At 52.7% G+C, this 20,678-nt stretch overlaps 1 protein-coding gene across 6 annotated transcripts in view; it reads right to left on the bottom strand.

Annotated features, from left to right (window-relative positions):
• chd7 (chromodomain helicase DNA binding protein 7) overlaps window positions 1-20,678 on the bottom strand; it is a 79,622-nt gene that overhangs the window by 38,395 nt on the left and 20,549 nt on the right. For all 6 annotated transcript variants that reach the window (XM_064332955.1, XM_064332959.1, XM_064332957.1 and 3 more), the window contains exons 2-3: window positions 17,056-19,071; window positions 758-1,152 (exon numbers count right to left, since the gene is read on the bottom strand). In XM_064332955.1, the coding sequence (XP_064189025.1) occupies window positions 758-1,152; window positions 17,056-18,900 (2,240 nt within the window). In that variant the 5' untranslated portion in view covers window positions 18,901-19,071. The remainder of the gene's footprint in view (window positions 1-757; window positions 1,153-17,055; window positions 19,072-20,678) is intronic.

Here is a 20,678-nt window from a genome sequence, read left to right as displayed (position 1 = left end):
ATTGTGTTCAACATTTGAACTGAGCAGTCCCCCCCGCCCCCCCCTCATCCTCCCCGCCCAGCTACTGAGGTGCACAGCGGACGGTGCTCAATGCTTGGCTTGGCCCAGCGCTCGCCGCTCCAGATAAAGGCCTGTCAGTGGTGGACTGACAGGGGCTGCAGAGACCCGGGGGGGGTGGGGGGGCGGCTGCATTCCTCACTCGGCTCACGTTACCTTAATAAAAAAGGATGCGCTCGCTGGCTGCTTTGCATAATTGTGGAGAAAAACAAAGGGGGTAAATTAAGCGTGAGTAGGGCCATTTGCATCAACTGTATTTTTCCCCCCTGCAAATCCCACCGAGTGGCTACTTCAGCACGCGACCGTTTCAAAAAAGAAATAAATAAAAAATGCTGGAAAAAAAAATTCAAACGGAACTGCAGATCAGCTCAGAATTTCCACATTTTTACCCCACGTCCACCTGTATACATTACTCTGCAATACAAGGTGCACCAAACAGGAGCACGCGATAAGACGACCTGTATGACACCTCACAAATCATTTTAAGACATCTGGCCATTTAAGAAGAAAAACATTTCAGATACTGGGAACAAACAGGACGGTTCCATTGAAATGTGTGCTCTTGAAGACCGAATGACGGAAATGTGTTCACACGTGCAATGACTCTGCACCCTCACCTACTTCTACCGGCTGCACAGCCTCTCTCGTGCTCAGCAAACCTCCCCGTTAGCAGACGGCAGCCCGGCGGAGACGCGCGTACCTGGGCTTCTTGGTGCTCTTGGGCTTGGGAGTGCTGGCCTTCGCCTTCTTCTCCTTGGGCTCTTTAGGGGCCTTGGGCGTCTTGGGCGTCTTCGGGGCCTTCGGCTCCTTGGGTTCCTTCTTCTCTTTTGGCTTCTTCTTCTTCTTCTTCTCCTCGGAGGACGGCTCGTCCGCGGAGCTCTTGAGGGGCCCCGGCCGACCCCCCTCCTGACCGTCCCCCGGGGCCTCGTCCTTGGCCTCCTCGGGACTCGCCTTCGCCTTCTTCTTCTTCTTCTTTTTTGGCTTCTGCTCGCCCTCGGCCTGCTGATGGTCACAGTTGAGTGGCTGGGAGTTGGGGCCTGTCGCCGGAGGCTTGTCAGATACGGCCATTTCCACTGACGGGTCTGATGGAGGGGGCTGCAAGAGATGGGGGGGGGTCAAATATATTAGAATAAATGCAACTGGAATAAAAGCCACTCAACTCCACTCAAGACCAAAGCTACGACAGCACTGTACAAACCAGGACTCACATTACACAAACACCATTCAACTCCCCATTACAAAACTGAAGCCAAGTTAAACAGTCACTATTAAACAACTCTCCTTTGGAAAACCGACATCATTACACCCAATGTTAAAACCGGAGTCATTATTCACCGCTGATTTAGAACGCTAGCTAATTTTAGAACGCTTACGTCACGACACTGTGATGGACATTGCCTTGCTCGCTGGGAAGGGTAGTTCAGCTTTAAATGTGCACAATGCTCAATCTAAAACGTGAACAACAAATCCCTTGATCGGCACTAGCACAAGTGATCACGACCATTAACGGATCCCTTCATAGAATTAGACGCATTCTTGATAGCAAGACAGGCTCGTGTCTGTTCTCAGCATTATAGTTATGCGCGATGCTGAAGGAGAAATGCACAATGAAGCAATTACAAGCACAGTTTCCTCCATTCACGCCAGTAGAGCATAGTATGGTTTTTATTTTACAAACATAAAACACATCAACCCATTTGGAAAACTACACGGAGGTTTGGCAAGCAAACAAAACGGCAGAGCTCTGATGAGTTGGGGTTAGCCCTGACGGTTAAACATCTGGCACAACTAAACCCCAGTTAGACGAGTCGCTTGGTTTACAAGCAAAGTCTGCTTCCAGAGTGAACAAACCCCATTTTTGAAGATGAAACGCAGACAGTGTGGATTTTTATGTTCTTTAGGAGCTTTTTGCATCACTACTAGTGTCAGTTCCATATATGCAGGAGAGTAGGGTCCAGAGACAGCTGGGATGGAAGAACTAAAGAAAAGCCCTCTGTGGACAACAGTACGGATGATGCAAGTCCACCCAACACTGCCAGTAGCAATGAAAATACACAGGAAATGTTCATCTCAACTATCCAGACATCATGCAGCATGTCACACCTAGCATCTGAGCACCACAACATCTTCGGATGCAGGCTCTGAAATTCAGCTAACTCTTCAATTCATCTTTATCTTGGCAATACATTACGTGCTCAATGCCACTTCTAATCTCCATGACCTTTAGTCTTCCACCGATATTAAAAACAAACAAAAGAATATGGGAGCTGGAAGACCACGCCCCTCTTTCAGAGCTCGCCCAAGACTGGAAGTTGGGCAAACAACCCTTACAGATGACCAATAAAGGGCCCCTCCCCGATTTCAGCAGCACCCCTTTCTATCATTCGCTAGACGACACTGCCCTCGCCCCAAACTGGCCGGAGAGCCACGACCCGTCCCGTCAGCACGGGGGGGGGGGCAGCTAATGGCTTTGAGCGGCGTAGCGGGCGGCAGGGCCCGGCCTGATGAAACATGACAAGCGCGAGGGCGTCGGACCGAGGACGGTGCCGCAGCGGGACCCTGACATATTAGAACGCGCCGCTCCGACAGGGGATGGGGGGGGGGGGGGGGGGGAAGAGGAGAGGGAAAAGAGGAGCCCGAACCGCCGCTGGTCGTCTGGGGCCGCCTCGCACGCAGGCGCGGATACGGCGAGAGAAGCAACGGGCGGCCACACTGCTCGCCTAACCAGTATCTGTTGTGAAATCAGTCTGAGGAAACCACATGATTTCACTATGGCGGAAGCCCGAGGCTCTCTCGTGAGACGACGCGAGCCCTGGCGCCTCTGAACCATCTGTCTGAGCTGCAGAGGGCTGTGCGGACCGAGACCGCCGAGCATCGTGTCCAGGAGAGGACCAGCTGCTCACACACCACACTGGCTAGCGGTGAGACGCTGTGTTTTTCAGGCTTCTGTAAGCTGTTAAAATGCACGTAATCCAAAAGCGTAGATTTACAAGTTAAAAACAACAGCTGAGAGAGGGCCTGAAAGATAAAGCGCTCCATTTCCACAGGTTTCTCAGCTGGTCAGGGTGCTTTCAAATCGAGTTGAAGCGTTAATACGGCCACCTTAGCCATCCAGGCTAAACCACTGTCAGAAAATCAGTTTTTTCAAGCATTCGTAACTTCTTACAACCCTCAGATCCTGAGATTGGTAAGTACGTTTCTCAATTTCGGCAAGTTTCTCTGCTGCTCTTCCTCAGTTCAGCGTCCCCATCACAATAAAGCCATGAAAGCAGAGAAAGCACTGCGGGCTGGAGAGAGCAATCCATGGGGCGCACGCAACACAGCGTGGAGGGGTGCAGTCCCCAACACGCTGGAGCAATTAACATCAGCGCCAGCTTCTGCAACATGGAAAACACCACTACTCAACTGCAGTTTGAAATGACCTTCTCCCTGCCACAGGCAGCCAGGTATCATACACTATAAGGCCCAAAACACAGACCAAAATATAATTCAATAAAAGATGTAGGCTACAATATTGTTTAAAATGCAATAGTCCAGGGGTAACAAAAAAATGTTTGTAAATTCTGAAACACAGTTTCTTTTTCCGAAACGGGCGGGGGGGAAAAAGAAACTAATCAGTGTGTGAATCTGGTTTCGTTCTGGAAAAGTGGAAGGTCACAGTTCCAGGCCTCTGCTGCGGCTAGAGCAGAGCAGCGAGCGCGGAGGCCAGCGTCACCGCGGCTGGTGGGTGGGCGTGCGCGCGTGCCCGCGGCGGCCCTGCCCACCCCCACCCCCCCCCGCTATACCGCCGCGCGCGCCGCTCTGACAAACTGCCAGAAAACGCGCTGGCAGATGTGCGCCGTGTCCAGCTGTCCTTAATCCCAGCAGCAGATGGGGACAGGGCATTATGACACTAATAAATTATATCTGTACTTTAAAAAAAATATAAGGCACTTATGCCCATCAGCAAATTCGCTCCAACAGGCTTGTGCTCTCAAATGTTTGAAACAAAACAAAAAAAAAAAAAAAAAAGGACCCCTTCCTATTTTCAGAGACCTGCAAGTTAACTGCAGTACAAAAGAAACGCAAAGGAAGTCGACTCTTTAAAGTTACGCGTGAAAAGATCCAATGCACGCTCAGCACCTGAGTTCTTTAATCTTATTGGTTGGTGTTACGCTTAAATGTAACCTTCTGAAAACCACATTGTCGCCGCACACAATACGTTTCCTGTAAACAGATATTTAGACAAGCAAATGCACTCGGAGGCAAAACAGTCGCAGGCTCTGCGAAAGCGAAACGGTTATTGGTATTCTGCATCTGAACGGCTAACCGGGACGCTAATTCTTTAACGCAGAAACATCCTCCTGCCTTGCCTCTCCATAATCAATGACATCAATGACAACATGCCCACTGCCAGACACTCACTGCATTCCTAATGTGACAGTGGTGTTCTAGCATTCGAGATGCTAGTTAAGGGTTCATTTCTCTGGGGGGGTTGAAGGGGGTTGGGGTTGGAGGGGGGGGGGGTGGTTCACATGCTAGTTAACAGGCAAAATATTCATTCTGTAATCTCCTAAATATTCTAATTAGTCAGCCGCAGCTCTCAAAGGAGACTCCATGCGGCATGGCTGCTCACACGTAGCAGATGGTAGGGTAGGGAGTGCAGAGGGCCAGAAACCTGCACCTCTGCACCGGGTCTGTTCCCCGATACCCACACTGGGAGGAACCCAGAACGAGAACGTGAACCTGCAGTCAAACGCACCGCTTCCTGCATCAATCTCCCGTGCACTCACGTTTAAAAACGCCTTCGCAAAAAACGAATAAATAAAAACAACAGCTTTTAACTTTGAGGGGAGAAGAAAAAAAAAAAAAAAGAGTCAGCAGCACTTTCCATCTGCTGCAGCCATTCTGTCGCCACCGAGTCTAAGGGTTCGAGCGGATGAAGCGCAGCGAATCATGTGGTTCGACAGCTTTGCATAACAGCCCCTCTCTCGTGCTCGCCCCGCTCTGAAAGGCCGGCTGGTGAACGAGGCTAGCGGCGGATGCTCTTGCTGCAGCGCGGCGCTGCCCAAAAAACGGTCGGCCCCTTCGCCCACGCGGCCCTCCGCGGGCCTGAGCGGGGACAGAAGGGCGCGCTAGCGACGGTCCCGCGTCCAAATGCGCACCCTTATGGTCTCGCGGCCGTCTGAACGGGGCGCGGCCCCTCGGCTCATACAACAGCTCACGCTAAGAAGCTTCCAAGGCAATTCATAGTCCTGAAGGAGCACCGCTATAGGAGCACATTCTTTTAACAACAACTTGTTTAATGTGCAAAAGCATGAAATGAATGCTGATCTCCCCCAAGAAAGGAAAATAATTCCAGTAAACGAGATATATTTTATAAGACAACAATATTAGTAAACATAGCTGCAAGCAGCAATGAATAGGGCAAGCACTATGCACCCAATTCTTGTGAGTTGCCCAATTCAGACCTGTTACTATCACACACACCCCAAAGTCTGGCTTAAATTTCTCAGAGAAATTGCCATTTACAATTGTTTTTTTTTGGTATATCACTGAACTTGGTGTGCGTCCCCCAGGCATCATGGTAAACATGTGTAGCAAGTTTGATGCCAATAAACATAAGGACTGTAGAAATATGGCTGCTTTTCCTATATGACAATTTGTCACAAAATTCAACGGTATATTGCGATCAAACTGTTCAACGGAATAACCGTCTTTTAGCTACTCTTAAAGACAATCGTTCAAAGACAAAACACCCAAAAGAAATACCCAAAATTGCAGTGAGATTGGGCTATAGCTCTGGGAGGACACGTTTAAATGAGTTTTGACAAAATCCAAAATGGCTGAAAAACAAAATGGCCGACCACAAGGCCAAGGGCCATTTTAGCCATCTAGGATCCACAAAAATTTTGGCTGAAATACCTGCTTTCCTTGCCAAGTAATCTGCATATAAAAAGTAGGGATGCACCAAAGTTTCGGTCACCGAAAATAGAAAAAAATAACACATTCAATATTCGGCCGAAAGTGTGAAAATGCCGATAATTTTGACGGAATGTGTGTGTGTTTTTTTATTTATTATTCTTTTTTTATTGTAACAAAAGTATAGAAATAAATGTGACACTGTTTCGTTGCTCTCCTGCGGCTATTGATGACGCATTCAAACATTGCCGATGTTGTAGCGAATTCAGTATCCTCGAAGCTAGCTGATTCCCCTGTCCGTGCACGCGCGTCTCGCGCTTCGACTTTCATTTCAAACAGTGCCTTTCTGTGCATTTAGAACGGCTAATACTCGAAGCATGCAGCTAGTAGCCTATTTGTACAGTTATTAGGTATTTTACATTTCCCTTCATTAGTCAACAATCGGCACCGACATATCTTTTGAAATTACGTTCGGTAGAAACTAAATATATATTCCACCGTTAGGCTACAGGTGAACATTTGAGTTTGGAAATCATGTTGGTTGAATGATGTGTGTTTTCTCCGTTTATTTGTTTTTTTTAGTTACTGTATTCTTGTATTGCACAAAGGAAAATAATAAAGATTGTGAATTACCTCCCAAAAAGATTTTTACTGAATATTATAGGCTACTAGTACATCAGCTTTCTGTGGAACACTCCCTGCCCTCTATGTTCATTACCCCAGTTTTTGTGCTTTTTTAGTATAGCCTAATGTCTGCTGGAAAGGACTGAATGTTCAATAAACTAATAAAAGTTCTCTCATCACTTTGTCGTTTTGTAATTTAATTTTGTCATTGAAAAGCATAAATCAAAAGCAAAATTGATTTAATTTAATGCAATGGTACAAATGGGAAAATAAATGAAAAAAATACCGGTACTCGGTATTCTGCCAAGTGTTTCCTTATTTTCGGTTTCGGCCAAGAATTTTCATTTTGGTGCATCCCGAATAAAAAGTTTTCATGTAATAGCACGCCCAGGTGGTCCGATTTCATGCGACTTGCCCACATACCCCTCAAGCCTTCTGGCAAAGAAGGGTACCAAGTTCGGAATCATTAAGTACGTGGCTCACTTCCTGTTTGGCACCTTTGCCTTCAGATTTGTTTGTTTACAGCAGCCATGTTGTTTGACCTGGCGACTATCTTTTAATGACTTTCGATCAAAGTACTCTCAGTACGGTACATGCCACATTTGGTGGCAATCAGTCAAGTCGAATAAAATCATGACTCTAGGCCAAACGGTTCTCAAGAGTGACAATCTAACATCAAATTTGACCAGAGGGGTGGATGAACTGACCCCAAATTTGGTTCCTGGACTGTCCTGTAAATGTGCCACATTTCACAAAAATTTTAATTTGTGGTCAGTCCACGCACCCCTTTGGCCAAATTTGATGTTTTTTTTTTTTTGCCATTAACTTTTGAACCGTTCGGCCTAGTCAGTATTCTGTTTTCGTCGTGATCCTTCGGTCAAGTCAAATGCACCTCACCCATGTCAATTTCACAACAATCCACCTATGGGCTGCCATAGACTCCCACTGCAGAAACAATCAGTAAAAAATAACAAAAAAAAACAATTACAATAGGTGCCTATACATCACTGGAGCTTGGCCCCAAATTAGTCTCTAGTGAATACCAATTCGGCAAAACTAAAAAACAGCCTGAGTACAGTGCCACAAAACTTCTGAAATGAATGATTTATATTCAAAAGAAACACAGAAAACACTGTTCAAAGAGTAAGGTATAGCACAATCCATTTTTTTCCCCATCAGCTGTACCCAACAACAGCGGCGACTCCCCAAAGGCGTTTGAAGGGGTTTACCTCACTGAGAAATCTTGGATTGAGCTGATTTTTCGGTATCACATCAGGTGATCCAGGCGGGGAGGCAGTGAGCCCAAGACCCTGGAATGCTGGTAAGACGCCTGCGCGTAATATTTGAGACAGTGCCGTACGGACGCAGAGGCACAACTCTCAGCCCTGTTCTCAATGGGGAAACACAAAACCCAAGATCCCCAGCACAGCTTGAGCAGTTGCGCTCTTCCCAAGAAGATGAAAAGACACAAAGGCAGCTTCCAAAGTGAGGAGTTAACTGAAAGACGCTTCAGGTGACATTCTCAGTGACAGCAGTCTGGTAGGTCTGACACATCTTAATAAAAAGAAGAAGCAGAAAAAAAGCTTCTGAGGATGTTTGAGAGTTTCCTGCACTGTTTTTCTGTAATTTCTCTTGATGGGCCCTTGTGATAAGATGTGCTTTTATGTTGGGTGTTGTGGTAAAGCCCAGTTCTTTAGATATGCATGCACTTGCCTAAATATCCGTTGTTGGTGTGCTCCCCTCCTAAACTCACCACCACCCCCCCCCAACCCTGACTTCACTGCAGTTCCAGATAAACACATGCACACCCTTACTGTTGCACAACTAACGTCCCCCGAGCTATAACGATAGACATGGCACAAGAGCAGGGCTAAAGAACGTAATAACACTGCTGTGCTAATATTGAAAACCTGCCTTTTCAAATCGAAGAATGTTTAAAAAAAAAGAAAACCCCACAGGGATGAATAGATACCTATTACACACGCAGAGAGCCCTTAACAAGAGCGCAGAATGATAGCTTGAGTTAGCGGTGCACGTGTCGGGATGCTGAAATGGATCGGGAGGCTCTGACCCTGGTGAGGGATGAGAGGGGGAGAGAAAGAGAGAGTGACAGAGAGAGAGAGAGGGAGAGACCGGGCGCGTGTGGTAAAGGGCTCCCGCGTCATCGCTGGCTCACAGGTGGTGCAGCTTCACCCCTCACCCTGCCTGACTCAGTGAGCGCTGATGCAATTACCGCCGCGCAGCGCGGAAAAGCGCGCACGCAGAAACCCAGCGCCGCTCCCCTGCTCCCACCGGGCCAATAAGCAGGGCGCAGCGCGGCCTTCTCCCCGCCCCCGAGAGCAGCCCCCGAGAGCAGCCCCCAACCTTAGCGCCCTGGAGAAGCCGATCACGCAATTCCAGTAACGCTCAATATTGTGCAGAGTCACTGGCATGAAGACAAAGCACACGATGACTCTAATCAACCGCTTCCTACTTAAATGCACTGTAATCAGGGAAGGGGGGGAAGGGGGGAGAGCGGCTATAAACAAACAGGGCAAAGGAGGAACGTGTCAAAACACCAGGCAAATCCGCCAAAATGGAGTCTGTCCATTCGCTGGTCAGGCAGCGGTCCCACGCAGTCGACGGAAGGGTAGAAATGCAGGTGGCGCAGGCGGCGAGCGCGCACGCCGACCGGCTCAGCGGGTCGTAACGTCTCTGGAGCCGCGGTTCAGAGTTACCGCCGCAGGAAAAGGGGTTTCGCTTACGGCCCGCGGCCCGCTCCCCAACGCCGCTCCGCCCGCTCCAGGCCGCGGCCCCGCGCAGATAGCGTCCGCAGAATGCGATGACCTCACCTGCCACGCGGAGCGCATTACGGCACCGCGCGGAAATGTGGGCTTGGCGGTCGGCGCCGGCGGCGCGCCCCTCACCCGACAGTAATGCTAAATCAACAGGGCCGCCGACGGGAAGAAGCAGAGCCGCCAACTCAGCCCTCAACTGAGCACAATGCTAAATCAACACAGCCGCTGCCGGGGACACTGTGGACACACACACACACACACACGCACGCACGCACGCACGCACGCACGCACGCACGCACGCACGCACGCACGCACGCACGCACGCACGCACGCACGCACACACGCACACACGCACACACACACAAACACGCACGCACGCACACACATGCACACACGCACGCACAGGCCAATAAAATATCGGCAGCCTTCTGGCTGTGGTCATTCATACTGGTTGCTCTCCAGGGCATACGGGGGCTCATTTACTCTCATGCCTTGTCGCAGGGCTGCCCAACCCTGTTCCTGGACATCTACCGTCCTTGTAGGGTTTCACTCCAACCCTGAAAAAGCGCACCTCATTCAACAGCGAGAGATCTTGTTGAGCTGCTAATTAGCAGAACTGGGTGCGGCAAAGGTTTGAAATGAAACCCTACAGGACGGTACATCTCCAGGAACGGGGTTGGGCCAGCCCTGCTGTAGCGGCCAGCTTGTGCAGAGCACCACTGGGGACCTCGGGATACCGCACCTCAGCCTCACACACGCGGGCAGGAACAAGCACACGCAAACCGTATGCGCACACGGCACACGCATGCACTCCACGCACACGCACGCATTCACGCACTCCACACACACACACGCACGCACGCGCAACAGACGCACCGCCGTTTGAAGCAAACTCAATTATATTAAATCTGCCCCAAGATTCCAGCCTTCTGACGAGCTGTAAAAAAGAGCAGAAGAATAACTGCACCGTTCCCAAGGAAGAGCATCACGGATGTGTCTCATTAGAACCCAGCCTCTCTGTCACCACACACACACACACTCACGACACACACACACACAGGGTGTGGACCGCCAGTATGATTAGGGCAGATTTGGGACTTCCTACACAGGGGCTTAGATAAGAGACATTAAGGCTGGGCGCGTATAGCCCAAGCGACTACGGAATCCGCAGTCGTGCCGCCATGCTTCAAAACGATCACCAATCACACCTCAGCGGCGTGATTTTAAAAAGAAAAAGCAGCGGCGGCGGCGGCGGCGGCAGCAGCAGCACAGCTGGATCCCTCGCTCCCTCTCTCTCTCTCTGGCATCACCTGGCCGAGCGCCGTGGCGACAGTCCCACAGCGCACAGCACCTTCAAAGTTAATGAAAATGCAGAGGGGGCCGGGATGTGCAAGGTCACTCAATGTCAGCCTCCCCGAAGCAGAGGAGCGCGTGACGCTGCAAACGGTTCTGAGTAACTTAGCAAACCTCAGCCAAGGCCGAACGGCCACACCAAATGATTACCGGGTTAAATTAAGCCGCATATCTATGTAGGTCTATGTGTGATGGAATCAACACTTTTTCATCACTGCTGAACAGGCCGGTAAAACCATCGCAGAGGGACAACAGCAGGCCGACGTCAAAGTATCCGAGACGCCACATCAGTCTTTCCACAGTTGGATTTTTTTTTTTTATCCCTGTCAGCGCACTTTTAAGCAGCAAATAGCCTACTTAAAATATATCGGAAGCAGATACGCAATTATATTTAAACCGCAGATTCGTGAAACGTTTTTTCGCAAAAGGAGTTAAAATTAGCTGATTGCTTCACAGAATCATCCGTTTGAAAACAGTTGTCAGAGGATAAAAATAAGAGTGAATATTCAACCATGTGATCGCTAATCAATCACAGATTAGCATTTAAATGCTTTTTCAGGAAAACGAAAGAGAGTCAAAGAACATAAGGGAATTTGATTACATTACTTGTCCCACCTCAAACTGGGAGTGAAATAAACTGCAGCTAAAACTAAATACTTGATGGTGTTTAGCCCATGGCAGTCAACTAGCAACTTCCTTGGAATAGGGCCAACTAGCCAACGTATGTCACAAGCCAACTGGCTAAAGAACACTGACAAGCACACAGACTTACAGTACCACCTGGTACATTTCCCTTCACAGGTCAATTTAAAAGGAATGGAGATGAAGTACCAAGAGTTCTCGCGTGGCCATCTACATTGGAAGACTGCTATTTCGGGGTTCATATCTAACAAAGCATCAGGCATGTGTGTTAGTATGGAACAATACAGACCCCAAGATCCCAAGACAGGCCCAATTTTGAATGTGTGCGTAACTATAGTGAGCAGTAAAGAGCTTACATTAGACTGAGGCTTATATCTTAAGATGATTTGTGTGGCTTAAGGGTTTCTGCCCTGCTCCCGTTTGTCTTCCAGTTTTAGTTACTGCGTCGCTGCAAAAGGACATCGCTCATCCCAGCCTAAACGTGGCCTGACAATGTTAATACTGGCCCTGCTGAAGCCAAGAATGTAGCTTCACTGTGGCAGTGGCAAAAGATCCTTTCAACTGGCCTGGTTCCCCGAGCATCCATATTCATACACATTGCACCCATGTGTGAAGAGGTTTTAAAGCCCCTTTGCCCCGGACGACAGAGGGGGGCCGGGGGCAGGCGTTGGATGCCCTTTGAAGTCCACCGCCGAAACTTGTTGGGATGCTAGCCTTGAAGCATAGGTCAGAGCGCGTGGAAACCCCGCTTCCATCCCCCACCCTAACCCTAACTCCCCCCCCCCCACCCCACACAACTGCCATGAACTCCCACACACATTCCAGTCCAAGATGGAGGGCAGCTCAGTCCCAGAGCGAATCGATCTCAGCGGCGGTGGCTCTGCCGGCGCAGGCGTGACTACCTGTGCCCACCACCCGTACCTCCGGCTCTGTGCACACAGGCCACAATGGGGTCCACCGCCACCAGAAATAGCCAGCTTCCCGCGTCGGTGTTGGTACACATGCACAAATGTTCACTGCATAAATAGGCTACTCTTCTCTAAAAATACCACATTAGTCGCGTAAAAGTCAGAACGCAACAAAACCTTCGAGTCTGAAAAAAATTACTCGACTGCCCTTTAAAAACAGGCGTGTAGCCTAACCTTTAAAAATAGAAAAGGCTTCCTTCAGGCAGCAAAATTTGGCAAAATTATGATGCCCCTTCCAAATATTAACTAAACATTATCATTAATGAGCGCATTAACATTTAGATTTAGGGAATTTCAAATATGCGGATTTAAATGCAGTTCCACTGCCCTAAACACTGCCGAATCAATAATACTGCAGTTATTGATTGTGTTTAATGAAATTCAGGATTCCAGGGCACATTCGGTGTGCAAGGGTCGAAGGTAAAGGAGCACAAAAACAAAGATGGAGTCTGGTGAAGCTGAACACCTCAGTGAGCCACGCCATTTTTACCGTTTTGTAGCAGTTCTTTTAAGTTCTTTCAAATAGGGTGCACAGATCCTGCCAAGGACTGAGCATCACCAGTACATCAGTTAGTGAGCAACTAGCCACATTTTCATCACTCTATTCATCATCCATTGGTGCTGCCAACAAATGCCTAGGCTGGGATCCCCTGAAACGATCAGATTCGACTTCAGCGTGTGAGTAGCAGGTAACAACACCTCAATCCTTGGCAGATAATCAACATCAGTCAAAACTAATCAAATGGATTCCATTGTGGAATCAAAATTCCCTGAGGTGAAGCGGATGGTGTGGAGCTCAGGAGCATAACCTGGTCTCCGTACATTCAAAGGCCAACTAATGGATACGCAGCCAGCTGAAGTCACACTTCACATTCAAATTCTCCAAAAACACTCAAGCAGAAACTGCCTTTAAAGACCGAAAGCAGCAGTCCACTGTGCTTCTACAAAGACAATTCCCCTCACTTCTGGCTGTGAACACTAAGGCACGTTCGTGCTTCAAAGAAGGCTTTGGAGCTGCATTCCAAGGTTTGTCAAAGTAAGAGGCTGCAAGCGTTTTCTTAATGCTTCCCCCCTGGAGGGAAGGCAGGCCCAAATGCAGTCCTGTCCCTGTGACTGAAAACACCGCTTTCTCTGCGGTTCTCTCAACATCTCTGCCCCGTGCCGAATCTCAGTGCTCATGATTGGACTGAGTCTAGTGCATCTGGAGTCTAATTTCTCACCCAGCTATATCCTTCATAGTGGCTGGCGATAGGCAGGCTCAATGGTGCCTTTTGCCCTCTGACCTGGAGAGACTATCACCATGCAGCTCCTGGGCTCCACAGGATTACAAAATGGTAGCCTAGCTAACATAAAACAAACATGCATCATTACTTTCATTTTCATCTGAATAGAACTCATACTGAATGTTAGGTAAAACTCCAAAGAACTATTATACCTAGGCCTAAGCTTCACAGCCTAACTACAGTAAACCATATCGAGATTTTAGCAAAAACTGAAATCCGGGTGTGCCCTTTTGTTTACAACTGAAACACAAATGAAGTATTTGTGGTAAGCATACGAGCAGAGGGCAGGGCAGGCAGTTAAAACGAAAGCGTCGCTACGGCTACCAGCCTGGCTTTAGTCGCGCCTGAATACGGTCTGGGGAAAACAAGGCCTCTGCTCTCTCTCTCTCTCAACCAGCATGCGAGAAGCCTCCTTTTATTTTTATGCAAAACAGAGAAAACTGGCTCCAGCCAGCCCCCTGGGAGAGAAGACAAATCAATGTCATAAATGCCACTGCCCGCCCACCCCCCCCCCCCTCCCCTCGCCCGCAAATCAACACCTCAGGTGCAGGAGTCACCGGAACAATGTCACACACCGAAGCCGCTCGCACCGTCTAAAATCCATCCTTTCACACAAACCCACTTGTTGGCTCGAGGGGCACAAAGGCGGCGGTGCCGGTCTCATAATCTCCTCTCTACGAGGCTGCATACAGGCCTTTTGTTTTGCTGATTTGGGAAGGGGGGGGGGGTGGTTATGTGAATCAGTCCCCTGAGGTTATAACAGTCCGGGGACAAAACACATATCCTGGGCTAATAAGGGCAAACGCATGTTCGCCATTCAAGTGTTCCCCGCAGCCAGATGTAATGGGGGGTGGGGGGGGGGCTGCGTTGTACATTAAAAGCAGAATGTGTAAATCTATACAGCCAGAAGCTCAGCTCCTAAACCTGCCCCTGATGTTATACCCAAATGGCCTTAGGGCGCAAAACGAGTCGGGTCAGGGAGCAGAGTATTCTGAGGGGGGGGGGTGTGTCAATACAGAAACACATTTAGTCCATTTGGGGGAGTGTGGCAGTGTGCTGTAAAACAAGGCCCGTTTTAGGCAGCTCCAGCAGGGAGCAGGGGGAAGGACATGCGCTCCGGAAGGTTCCGCAGGCCCGGCGCTGAAGGGCGCTCGTCGGAGCCGGAGCCCCCCCGGGAGAGCGGGCCGGGCCGCAGCCTGACCCGGCAGACGGATGGGGGGGGGGGATTAGCGGGAGGGGGGGCTGAGCCGGGATTCTCCAGCCGGCGCTCTCGTGCTCCGCCCCCCCCTCCCCCCGCCTCCCCGCTCCGGTCCTGGCGGCGCGGGGAAGACAGCTTGCAGAGCGCCTCGCGCACTTGTCCCCGTTCCAGAGTTAAAAAACACCGCCCCCCCCAGCCGGGCTAACGCGGGCGTAGCAGCCCCCGTTTCCGCCGGACACGGCCGCCCCCGGAGGCCAGCTGCCCCTTCCACCCCACCCTGCCCCCCCAGATACGCGCTCCCAGCGGGTGCGGCGCGGGTGCCATCTTCAGAAAACAGGTGGATTACAGGCGCGGGCGGAGGAGACGGCCTCCGCGCTCTGCCTCTGACAGATTACGCAGAAAATCCGCTCTTTCACAGCGGAGCGGCATGAGCAGCCCGACCGCTGCTCCCTGACCCCGCCGACTCCGCCGGGGAATCCTATTAACCGTAAGAACCGGCATAAAAAGAAGAGAAAAAAAACGTGCACGGGGAAAGGCCGACATAGTTTAGGGGGCCCCTGTTTATTTTTAGATTCCAGTGCAGTGTTCTTTTTTTTTTTTTTGTTTTTTTATTTTAAACAGGAAGACACCCGGTGGAAAAGAAGTGGGCGGGAGAGAGAGAGAGAGAGAGAGAGAGAGAGAGAGAAAAAAAAGTATTTCAAAAGACAGACTATGCGCTCCAGAACTTAATATAAACACGCGAATCACAATTAGGCCTGGGCAGGAAGTGAGTGTTTACGGCGGGCCCTGATCAGCACGCGCCCCCCTGCGCGTCCTAATTAAACCGCGCCCCGCTTCGGCTCAGGAAGGAGCGCGCGGGGACATCTGGAAGAGCGCAGGATCAATCGCAGAAATGGATTTAATATCGCCCGCCGCGCAGAGGCTCACCTCCGTAGCGTTAGCGGCGCCAGACCCCGGCCGGCCCTGCCGCCACACTGATCACAGGGGCCAGGCGCAGCTGCCGCGCAAGCGACAATTACATCTGGCTGCGGTGCACATCTCTGTGTGATGTTTATCCCACACGGAGGAGGAGGGGGGGGAGGGGAGGAAGAGTTTAAAAAAATAAATAAATAAATAAAATAAAAAACCGGTCAAGAGTTGTCGGCAGATGCGTTTTCTGAACGAGACAAACAAATCACAGGGTGGTCTGCGTCTGAAAACAGTGTGTGTGTACACAGGAAACAGGGCCCACGGCTAGTGGGAATACACACCGCCCTGTCGCTTTACCACACACTAATTACAATCTCAAATGCCAAGCACGAAAGCCCAGCGCCTTGTTTTCCTCGATGTGGTCGTCCCGGCGGCGGTCGGGGAAACCGGGGGGGGGGCTGTAATGGCGGTAACTGGACCGGTGCGTGGCGAAGGGAACGGGTCATCAGAAGCTACGAGCGCTGAGTGCAAAACAAGCTAATGGCATCAGAGGCACGTGACCAGCAGGGCTACTGAGAGATTCTGCTCCTGCTCCTGCTCCTGCTCCTGCTCCACTCCCCCCCCGCCGACCCCTCCCCCCTCCCTCCATAAGCCATCTTCCCAAAAGGGACACATCCTGCTCTACACCATTAACTCACACATCAGTCCTCTGAGACAAGTTACCCAAACACTCAGAGAGGGGGAGAGAGAGAGAGAGAGAGGGGAGAGGGGGGGGAGAGAGAGAGAGAGAGAGAGAGAGAGAAGGGGGGAGAGAAAGAGAGATACAGAGCGAGGGGGAAAGAGAGGGAGGGTGGAGAGAGAGAGGGAGAGAGACAGAGGGGGAGACAGAGACAGGAGGGAGAGGGGGAGGGGTAAAGACTGAGAGGGAGCGGGGGAGGGGGGTTGGCTGTTGAAGAGAAAGATGCTGAGGAGAGAGAGAGAGAGAGCTAGAGCGAGAGAGCGAAGCTGACCCTTGAGGGTAAAAAGGGGGTGGGGCGGGGGGTTAGGGAAATTAGCACTGGGGCACCCACGTCTCATGGGGGGAGGCCCGATTAGAATGTGTAGAGAGCATCAACAGCTGTACAAAAAAAACCCAACCAAGGGAGGGGGGGGGGAAACACTGGCGCTTCGAACAGAGGGGAAAAGCTCATCTCAAAAGGCCAACCCACAGATACAAACATCCCCCCCTCCCTCCACATTATCCACCACCTTCGACGGCAGGACTTTCCCAGGCCGCCGCAGCAGCGTAGCGAGGGGGGGAAAAAAGCAGCCGTATTTCCACGGGGTTCGGGGGCGGGGCTTACCTGTTGAACAGGCACTTTCTGGGTGGTGGGCGGGGACTGGCGCTGCGCTGCCCACGGCTGGTGGTGAGGGTGCGGGGGCGGGGAGCTCTGGTGGCGCATGGAGAGCAGCGGCTGCGTGGGCGCAGGGGGCTGCGGCATGGGGGAGCGCTGCTGCTGCTGCTGCTGCTGCTGTAGCTGCTGCTGCTTCTGGAAGGGCAGCTGGGGCGGCAGCGCCTGGCCCCCGTGCTGAGCCTGCTGGGGGGGCCCGGCCAGCATGGCCTGCGGGTCCCCGTGGTTCCCCGCGAGCCCCGCCGGTGGGGCCCTCAGGGGCCCGGCCAGGTCCCTTTGGTTGGGCGACAGCCCCATGTAGCCCTGCGGATGGGCTGGCTGCTGCTGCTGCGGCTGCTGCTGCGGTTGGTGCGGTTGCTGTTGGGGGGCCAGTCCGCGGGGGCCCATGCTCCTCTGCCCCAGGCCCATGGGCCCCGCCGGCTGGTGGGGCATGCCCGCGTAGCCGCCCACCTCCATGGCCATGCCGGGGCCGGCCGGGCGGCCCTGCTGAGGGGGGGGCGTGCCGGCCGGGTTGCTCAGGGCCTTGAGGGGGGACATGGGGGAGGGAGAGCCGTAGGGACCCTGAGGCGGCGGCGGCGGCTGCTGCTGAGGTGGCTGCTGCTGCTGCTGCTGCTTGGCTGGGGACTGCTGCTGGGAGGGGTGCATAGCTTGGGAGTTGATTTGGTTCACGTGGAGCGGCTGCTGGTGCAGGATCCCCTGCGGCCCCGGCTGGGGGAAGCCGGCGCTGGGGTAGCGCGCCACCTGGCCCATGGGGCTCATGCTCACCAGCCCCTGGTTGAGGCCGCCGTAGGGGGAGTAGGGAGGGTACGGCCCTGAGTTGTTGACGGCGCCGGGAGGGACCTGCGGGTTGCGCGGGTTGTAGCCCATGCTCTGCTGGGGCCTCCCCGTCGCCTGCGGCTGCTGCTGCGGCTGCTGTTGCTGCGGAGGCTGCTGCTGCTGCTGCTGGGCGGGGCTGGGGGAGAAGCGGGGGTTGTGCACCATGCCCTCCGGGTGCATGGAGCCCGGCACAGGCCTGTGGTGGAACTGCTGCTGCTGCTGCTGCTGCTGACGCATGGCGGGCCCCACCATGTTGGCGGCCTGCTGGGGGCCCATGTGGCCCATGAAGTGGTTGCCTGTTGGCCCCCGGCCTCCTTCCTGTTGCGGGACCTGGGAGAACTGGTTCATTCGGGGAGGCGTGGGCGCCTGGTTGTGCGTCTGCATGGAGTAGTCCCCGCGGGCCATGTAGGGGCCCATCGCCTGCATGTGTCCTTGGGGCCCGGCGGGGCCCGCCTGCTGCGACGGGGGGCCCTGCTGCGGCTGCTGCTGGGGCTGCGGCTGCTGCTGCTGGAACGGGGGCCGGACCTGCTCCGGCACCTGCACGGCCCTGGGGCCCCACATGGAGCCGCCGTCCATGAAGGCCTGGCCGTGCCGCTCGCCCTGGATGCCCGGGTAGACGCCGTGGGCCACGGGCGGCGGGGCGGGGGTGTGGTACTGCGAGTGGGGCGAGGACATGCCGTTGCCGGGCGCGCTGCCCAGCATGCGGCCGCCCTGCTGCTGATCCATCAGGTGCATCTTCTGCTGCTCGTACTGGCCGAAGTGGTCGAAGTGGCTCAGCTTGGGCTGTCCCGGGCCGGGGGGCGCCTGGGGCGGGTGGTGGAGGGAGGACGAGAGCGGCCCGTAGCCCTGGTCCAGGGGCATCGGCTGCCCGAGGGCGCCCACCTGGCTCTCCGGGTAGCCGCAGTCCCCCAGCCCCTCCAGCCCCTCCGAGAAGAGGGCGGCGTCGTCTCCGAACAGGCTCATCATCCCGGGGTCGGCCATGGCCGCGCTTTCCCCCTCCTCCTGCCACACGAGAGTGAGCGGGGGGGCCTCCCTCCGCTGAGGTGTGTGTCCTCAAAGCCTTTAATCCCTTAACTAATCTCCTGCATGTCACTCCATATTTCCCTAATTCTGTCCGACAACACGGTGTCAGGCAAAGTCAGGCTACAGCACCTGGAGCCAGAAAAGAGAGGAGGAGGAGAGAGGGATGGAGGGAAGGAGGGAACAACAACAACAAAAATTAGGATTGTGGAATGTGAAAGCAACAAACAGGCACCTGAGTTCAGACTGGAGCTCAGTCACGTTCAGACTGAAGCTGGCTCTAGAAGGCTGGCAGACACGGTGCGCTCTTTTTTTTTTTTTGCAGTTAACTCAGTTCAACTTTTTTTTTTAACCCTCCTCCCCCCCACCCCCCCTCAACCCCATCCGCCCAACACCCCCTTACTTTCCTTTGCTTTTCAGACAATAGGTTACTCACAACACATGCAGGCACCGACTCCAAATGAATTCATTCTTTACAATCCCTGGCAATTCATTCTTGGTTGGGAAAGAACAAAGGGGCCCAAGAGCGCGGCAGCGGCAGCAGCTGCCGCACCAGGCAGGCAGATGTATGAACGCAGGCAGGCAGCCCATCTGCTGAACTTAAGCCCCCAAAATGCTCTAGTTACCAGCAGCCTGTCCTTAGCCTGGTCAGCCCTGAGCAGCGTAATCAGATGAGCCAGCAGCGCTATCTGGGTCCCAGATAAACGGCAGATAACGCAGCCGGGGTCTGGGGATTGGGTGGCCTGAGGAGCGGCCACCGCCGGGGAGGGGGCGGGGGGCTGGGGAAGGGGGGGGGGCTGAGGAATGCGACGCCTTACTTCACTCACATTTCAACTTCTCCTGCAGCAAAGTGCGAGCGCCTTTCCCCTCCCCCCCCGGGAGCCCCCTCCCCCAGCCCTAACCCTAACCCTCCACTCCACTCCGCTCTCCACCCCACCCCCACCTTCCTCTCTCCCTTAAGCCTCCCAACAGGGCGGCTCAAATGAATTCAATCAAGGCCTCCGTCGGCTCTCTCAGCTAGCAGAGGGAAACTTATTTCCCCTTAAAAAAAAAAAATAAATAAAAATCAAACAGGTCTTTCATACATATTTTTAAACCGAGAAAGAGCTGCACAAGCCCCACAGAAGTGTCACCCTTCTGGATTTAGGCCTTCTCAACTGTTTACGTTATTCCAAACGCATGTCTAATTTCTCTAACAAGCAGACAAAACACTTCCCAAATGCAATACACTCAAAAAAAAAAAAAAACAGTCTCTCAAAACACCAAATACGCAGAAAATAATTTTAGAGTGCATGAGGAGCAAGAATTCTGGCGAATGTGAGCAGAATAAAATGCACACTGCTTCATATAACCAGTGTAAGCTTTAAGGGTGACATTAGAGGGCTGTGACCGGAACAGAACTGGGCATTTCGTGGCTGGAGTTTCACCGAGCTGCAGGTGTAAGCGGGGAAATGGGAAAACCTTGCGGCGAACGCTGGCCGCTACTCTCCCCGGGGCGAGCGAGAGGGCCCCAGAGCAGCATCTGCTCAAGACATGAGGAGCCGCGGGGCTGCTGGGTAAAGGTGCGCTACCTCCGCGCAGCTGGGCCCCAGCCTCCACCGGCTCCCCGGCACGGGGGAGGGGCCCCTCTCCCCTCTCAGCTCTCGCCGTAAATCACATCTCGCCCGCGGATCGCCGCTCTACACTCAACAAGCCGGGTTTTAAAGACGCTCCACAGAAACACATCGACGCTGTTTTCA

Source organism: Anguilla rostrata, chromosome 4, assembly GCF_018555375.3.
Source record: "Anguilla rostrata isolate EN2019 chromosome 4, ASM1855537v3, whole genome shotgun sequence".
Classification (NCBI taxonomy): Eukaryota; Metazoa; Chordata; class Actinopteri; order Anguilliformes; family Anguillidae; genus Anguilla; species Anguilla rostrata.
Note: the sequence above shows the minus strand (reverse complement) of the source record. Positions and strands in the feature narration are given on the sequence as shown.